Source organism: Mangifera indica, chromosome 20, assembly GCF_011075055.1.
Source record: "Mangifera indica cultivar Alphonso chromosome 20, CATAS_Mindica_2.1, whole genome shotgun sequence".
Lineage (NCBI taxonomy): Eukaryota > Viridiplantae > Streptophyta > Magnoliopsida > Sapindales > Anacardiaceae > Mangifera > Mangifera indica.
The window spans coordinates 1,626,683-1,633,903 of NC_058156.1; the positions used below are offsets into that span (position 1 = coordinate 1,626,683).

Below are 7,221 nucleotides of genomic sequence, written 5' to 3' on the forward strand. Positions count from 1 at the left end.
TTGTAATTATACAATATGTAAATTTATTTGTTTGTACTATATTATAAATTTATAATATCTTTTATCATGTAACTATGACATTCCTCCGTTACAAGTGAGAGATTGTAAATAAAATATTTGGGATACTATAATTGGTTTTAATAATTGAAAAATAATTTGTATTAAAATTTTTTAATTAATTTTTTTTTTAAATGGGTCAGCCCAATTAAGGCCTGACCTAACCCTATATATATAAGGCCAAGTCTTAGGCCTTAAAAATTACATGGGCCAACCTAACTCGAAGACCCATCACTGTGCAGACCTAAAGCCTAGCTTGGCCCTTGGACATGTCGACTTGGAATGCAATGAGGAATCCCATAATGTTGGAGTTAGCCACAAGGATCAATCTTCTATAAGGTGAGTAGTGCTGTAGACAATATTATATTTGCTATGAATGTCTCGTTGTATGGAATCTACTGTCTTGTTTCATGACAACAAACCCTGTGGGTATCAACTAAATGCATCAAAATCGTTGACTAAATGCAAAAAACGATCATATATGACATTTCTATTATCTGCCCCTAATAGTCCCAAAAAACTACATTTTTATTGTCTGCCCTTAATAGTCCCAAAAACGCTAAAAACAAGCTACAAACCTAACATCATCCTCATCATTGTCTTCCCAAATTTGTGCTTTAACTGCATTCTCAATGTCTAAATAGGTTAATGACCTGCAAATACCCAAGAAGTATTTCGCTTTCAATCGAGGCTGCTTCGCACAATCAACGTAGTTAGACACCTCCAAGTCATACCCGACGATCAGATCAATGACAAGCAAAAAATCAATAAGGTTGAATCAAACCTTCACACCGATTAATCTGAACCATATTTCTTAGATTTGGTACCTATGAGTAATCATATAAAATAACATGGCATGCATAAAAACAATACTAAACTTTGGCTCTTCCAAATCCAATAAGTGTTCAAAACAAGTTGCCTTAAATATTTCTCTGAGTCATCGTGAGTTTCTCCTTGATGATGGTGATAGTATGCATCTTCATCAAAAGTTTCATGTACATTCAAAATTCGAGTGCCTTATGGAACTTATATGCTTTCTCTCGATAATTAATTGCAAATTCTTGAAAAAAATTAACCAATTTAGTGATTACACTGGCATAAAATCCATAAAACATATGAAAACAAGTATACAATGGTTAAAGATTAAGTTGGCAAGGTAGATTAAAAAGGGTTAGCGACCTTGCCAACGTGTTCTTCCAATTAAATCTCAAAATGTCAACTAAAATCATGTTCAATCATACTCTGATATATCAAAATAATAAATGCAATTTCATTTTCAGATGAAAATTTATAATCTAACAAGTCTTGAGTACAAATTTATGCATAATCTAACAAAATTATATATAAATATCCACCTAGGTAGGCTTGGCAATATCTCCAAGTTGTTCTTCCCTAATACATTAGTAACCTAGTTTTACAACATGCATTTGCAACCCTTAAATGCATAAACAATAATTTATTCAACAAATGCATAAACAACTATCTATTCAACATGCCCATAAACATAAATCCATTCAACATGTTGAAAATCGGGAAAGAAACTCACTTGCCATCTTGCCATTGAGTTGTCGACTACCAATTGTGGATGTCGCGTTGTTGTCATCATTGGTTGTGATCAGTAAATGCCTTAGCATTGTCATTGACTTTGATAAGTGATAGTTTTGATCAAATCATCACGACAACAAAGACCAATAAATCAGTGAAAGGTGGTTGGTTGCTTCAAAATGCTTTTGGGTTAAAGGTTGAAACATATCCAAGTTATATATGTCGATTAAATAAAACACTTTATTGATTAAAACAGACTCCAAGAGCCTGGTATGATAAGTTGAAACAAGCTTCTTAATGGTTGATTTCAGTTTATTTGTGTTGAAAAAAGGAAAATTTGACTTTATATGTGCTTATATAAGTATATGATATACTTCTACTTGGCCCTAACATTGATTATATAAAATCCATGATTGAAGATTTTCACCCTTAATTTGTTCTTAAGGATTTAGGTGACCTAAATATATTCTTGAGGATAAGGTATATAAGTCAACAACATGATTTTTGCTATGCCAAACAAAATTTGTTAATGAGCTCTTATCTAAAGGTCAAATGGTGAATGCCAATTTTTGTGCAACACATATGGCAGTAGGGTGAGATTATTTCTTGGTGTAACAAAACTATACATACCTACTTTTAGTATATAAATATGTACATATTTAAGTGTGTCAATATATGATTGAGTATTAAGTTATTTTTAATTCAAAATCACTCAATTACATGATGACACACATTAAATGTCTACCTATCTATGTACTCAAAGTGGATATGCATAATATTACTTTTTCTTGGTGATAGTCACTCAATATGCGAATCTCACCAAATATATAAGCATAATTGGAAAGATCTATCCCAGTTGCAATGACATGTTATCAAGAGTGTGCTTGTATACATAATGAAGACAACACATTATGGTCTTTTATTCAAACCATCAACTTTCGTAAACATAAAAAGCCTTTTCAGATGTTGATTGGGTAGAAGATGTTGGGGACAGAAGATCAACAAATGGCAATTATATATATCTAAGAGATAATTTGCTTCAATGGTCTTCAAGAAAGTAGAAAAATGTTATCCTTTCATCAACAAAATGAGAGTACAAAGTTCTGAGTCAAACAACTATAGAAGTGTCTTGGTTGAGAAGTTTGTTTTAAGAAATTGGAGTCTCATTCTTTGATAACATAGTAATTTGGTGTGGCAATGTCAATGTTGGGTCCCTAGTCTCTAATTTAGTTCTTCATGGAAGAACTAAACATACTGAACTTGATTTAAGAGAGCAAGTTGCTTCTAGATGTTGAAAGTTCAACATGTGCCTAAAGAGTTTCAAACAATAGAAATCTTAACAAGATCACTGTCTATAGTCAGGTTTAAGATGTTATGAAATAAACTAAATGTAGTAGATAACTCTTTTTTTTTTTTTAAATAATGGAGACCCTGCCTGAATTTGTTGGACGAGTAATCTTGAGATACAGTGATCAGATCCATAATTACTATACCAAATAAATCAAGGTTTTACAAGCGCGATAACAGCTTTAACCCAAACTTTTACTGTAGAAATTCTAATACTGTACTAGTTTTGTTAATCTTTGAGGTCTAGATAGCTCTATTATTGGTGCTCCTTTTGGAAAGTCATAGAGACATCATAGTGATAATTCAGTAGTAGTATCAAAAGTTTATCAGATAATTCAATCCTCTGTTTAGTTTATAATTGTTGAGGGAGTATAAACTGATATGCTTCACTTGGATTATGGTTTTCAGTTATGTATATACACACTTGTATTTTATTATGGAGAAATAAGAAAAAGCCCATGTTTTATTCAATTCTGGTTCCTTTCTCTAAAGTTTACATAAAAACACCCAAATCCTGCATCCTGGAAAGTGCCTTTTCAAATTGGCTCCATTTCTGCTCCAATGTCCCAATGTATCCAATCGACATCCTAACCAACCCTGGTGAAATCCCAGCCAGGGCTTTTTCTTCAGCATTCAATTCACTACTAGTGCTGCTACCGGAGCAAGACATAAGGGTTTCATAGTACCCCAAGCTGACAGCCATAAAGCCAAACTGAGTACAATTTTGCAAGCAGTTCATCAACCTGTTAGCTTTTTCTTCAGTTTCCATGTCCACGCAGAGAAGCCCACCAAACCCATATTCCTTGTTGGCCATCGCCTTCAGGAGCTGGTGCTGTGGGTGCTCTTCGAGGCCTGGGTACACCACTTTCAGGCCTAGCTTCTTCATTCTTGTGGCAAAAGTCATTGCTCTGTGGCAATGCTCCTTCATTCTAAGGCTTAAGTGAGGAATTCTTTCAGACAAATCGAAGGCCACTTTCGCATTCACTGTTGGGCCTAGCAGCATCAGGGCTCCTTGGTGAAGATCCATCATGGAATTCACTAGACTTGAAGACCCACAAACAGCCCCTATACAAGAAAATACTATTAACAATATGTTTAATAAATATAAATAATTATTATATTTAATTAGAGATAATAAAAAATATTATATAATTATTTTAAAATATTGTTTATATCACATGTTATATTAGTTAAAAATGAGATTAATTTTGTTCTAAACAATTAATAAATAAAAATATAATTATAATAAAATCAATATTATCTTTTTAATATTTTCACATCTCTTATATTACCTGTGATATTACTATTGATAATAAAAAATTATTAAAATCTTTTATTATTTATAAAGAATAAATCATCAAAATAATATTTATTTACTCCAACCAAACGTCTCTTAAAAGAATAATAAAACTATATATACATTCTTTTGAGTACATAATTGATATATTATTATGTAAATAAATATCAAATAATACTCAAATACATGATAATATATTAGTTATATACTCAATTTTATACTTAAATTTGTATAAATACAGTATTGCTCCAAAAAAGGAAAAATACAGGATTTCATGCTTAATTTTGTACTCAAATATTGTATAAATATGGCACTGCTATAAAAGGAAAAAGACAGGTCCATCACGTGTCAATCTAAACAGGTTGCCATAAATATATATATTTTTTATTATTTTTAATTAAAATTAATATAATTAAAGTATAAAAAATTAATAAAAATTTGAAAATAAGATATTATTTAATTTGATTATTTTTTTCTTTTTATTAGATCTATAAAAAAGAAAGTTCAAAAATTTGTTATCTATCATTTATTGGCAAAAAATAATCATTTGAAAAATATGGAAAAACAAAATCAAATAAGATACCACAATTGACACCTTTCCTTGGTAAGGAGTCTCGTATTCTTCTTGGCAAGGGGGTGAAAAATTATTTGATAATTGAATTGAATTAATTTTTAAATAAAAAATATCTTATTTAAAAAAATTAGTTTGGATATCAATTCAAAATTATAACAAAATCGGTTTGGATACTAATTCAAAAATATAGAAAAAATAGTTCAAGAATATAGAAAAACTAGTCTTTTAGTTTGATTATTAGTTTGTTTAATTTTTAAAATAGGTTAACCAAATCGAACCAATTTAAAAAAGAAAAATTGAATAAAAAATTTATAAAATATTAAACATAATTTTTTAAAAAATATAAAAAATAATAAAACATGATAATTCTTTGAAATTCAATTCAAAATTAGTTAACCGAAAATTTAGTTTGGTTAATTAGTATTTTCATTTTGGTTTAAAATTGATTATTAGAGATGGTAATGAGAAAGGGCGGGAAGGGGATCTCATTTCATGTCCTTGTCTCCATCTCTGCAAGGAATGTCAATCTCTATCCCTGTTACAAAGATAACAAAGATTCTCTGTCCCTTCGTTACAAAAAAAAATCTTCTCTTCGTCCTCTCCTTATCTCAACAAGAAAAAATTTCCTCTCTATATCTCTAGGGAAAAACCTCCACCTCATTCTTTCTAAATATAATATAAATATATTAATTGAGAAAATTAAGTAAAATTAAAACTAACCTATTATTTCAAATGTCTCAAATATCATATATTAACCATTTTAATATATACAAAAAAACCTAAATAAATTTAAAAAACATAAATAATTTAAAACTATAAAGATATGTTAGTATTTTAAACAAATATATTAATATAAAGGGATAAGGATTAGGACAGGGGTAGGGTAGGGCAAGAAAGAGACACATGTATCCTTATCCCAATTTGCAAAGATTTTTTCTTCCCCATCCCATTGTCTTTCTTGTTTCTATCAGAAAATCACCTCTTCATTAAGGTTGAAACCTTAAAATCGAACTGAAATTATGATATCTATCGATTAATCTTTAAAACAGTTCAGTTTTAGTTATGTTTTTCTCTAAACTAAAAATTCAATTTGATTAAAAGAATTGATTAATCGGTTCCGTTAATCAATTTTAAACCTCTCAATTTATCAGATAAAAATGCCGAAAAGTTTCAAAATATCAACAATTATCATATCATTTAGTTCCATTATCATCATTTAAGTAACTTATATCCACTCTAAACAGGTGCAGGTTGGACAAATTTACCTGCAATAATGTCGGCCCCGCCACTGATGAACTTGGAGATACTGTGAACCACGACGTCGGCTCCCAGCCGAGCCGGCGAGAGGACCATAGGAGCAAATGTGTTGTCCACCACCACCGTTACTCTCTTGTCGTGAGCTATCCGGCTCAGCTCCGGTATGTTAGCCACTGTGAGTGTAGGGTTGGACACTGACTCAAAAAATAAGACATTGGTTTTCCCTTCCACGATTACATTTTGAACCATCTCGTGGTTGCTGATGTCCACAAACGACGTCGTTATGTTGCAAGCCCTTGGTAAGAAGTGGGTCAAAAGTGCGTGGGTCCCACCGTAGAGCGTGCTTGATGCAACCACGTGTCCTCCGCTGCTGCAAAGTTGCAGCAAAACTGACGAAATTGCAGACATTCCTGCAATTCATGATGAAAATTCCGGCATTAGAGTTTTTAAATTCATGATTGTTAGATTCAGATTATGAATTTAAGATACCGCTGGCAGTGCAATAGGCAGCTTCAGTTCCTTCCAGGGCGGCCATCTGACGGCCGAGGTTTAAAACGGTGGGGTTGAAGTGACGGCTGTAGATGAAGAGGTCTCGATCGGGGCCAAGCTCCCCGGAGAACATACGGGGCATAGTCTCAGGCTTCATCACCGTGAAGGTAGCGGAAACTTCGATGGACATGTTAACACCGCCGTGTTCACCGAACTCATGGCGGGCATTGGCTAATGCAGCGACGGGATCTTCGGAAGTGGGCGCCGAACCTGGAAACATTGAATTCTTTGTGTTAGGAAGATCATCGCCGTCCAAATCGTCAGGCCCGGATCTTTTCTTGCCGGGGAAAACAATTCCATGGGTTTTGGGTTCGGCCATTGAAGCAGAAAATCAAGAAAAACGTTGGATAGATTAATGCTTCTGAGCTGGTGAAGAAGGTGCTGGATAAGATGCACTATATATAGAGAATTAGATGACCTAAAATGTGTAGAACAGCACAGTAAATATGTTCGTTTTAATGGGCTAGACCAGAGAAAGTAGAATTCTTACTAGTAATACGTGTCTATCAAAAATAAGTATAATTTTTTATATAAATAATAATAATATATTATTATATAATTTAATATTATTTTATCATTAATTAAAATTTATGTA

The 7,221-nt window shown here is 32.1% G+C and overlaps 1 protein-coding gene across 1 annotated transcript; it reads right to left on the minus strand.

The window, feature by feature from the left end:
- Positions 1-3,357: 3,357 nt before the first annotated feature.
- Positions 3,358-7,006, minus strand: LOC123204579 (methionine gamma-lyase-like). The gene is made up of 3 exons (XM_044621316.1): positions 6,567-7,006; positions 6,086-6,487; positions 3,358-4,014 (listed from the first exon to the last, which is right to left on the minus strand). The coding sequence occupies exons 1-3, from the start codon at positions 6,943-6,945 to the stop codon at positions 3,443-3,445; spliced, it is 1,353 nt and encodes a 450-aa protein (XP_044477251.1). The 5' UTR covers positions 6,946-7,006; the 3' UTR covers positions 3,358-3,442.
- Positions 7,007-7,221: the final 215 nt, after the last annotated feature.

Coding starts and splice junctions, on each gene's coding strand:
- LOC123204579 (XM_044621316.1), bottom strand. CDS start 6,945: ATGGCCGAACCCAAAACCCATGGAATTGTTTTCCCCGGCAAGAAAAGA. Junction 6,488..6,566: donor TGCCTATTGCACTGCCAGCG/GTATCTTAAATT, acceptor CATGAATTGCAG/GAATGTCTGCAATTTCGTCA. Junction 4,015..6,085: donor CGGGGCCGACATTATTGCAG/GTAAATTTGTCC, acceptor TTTCTTGTATAG/GGGCTGTTTGTGGGTCTTCA.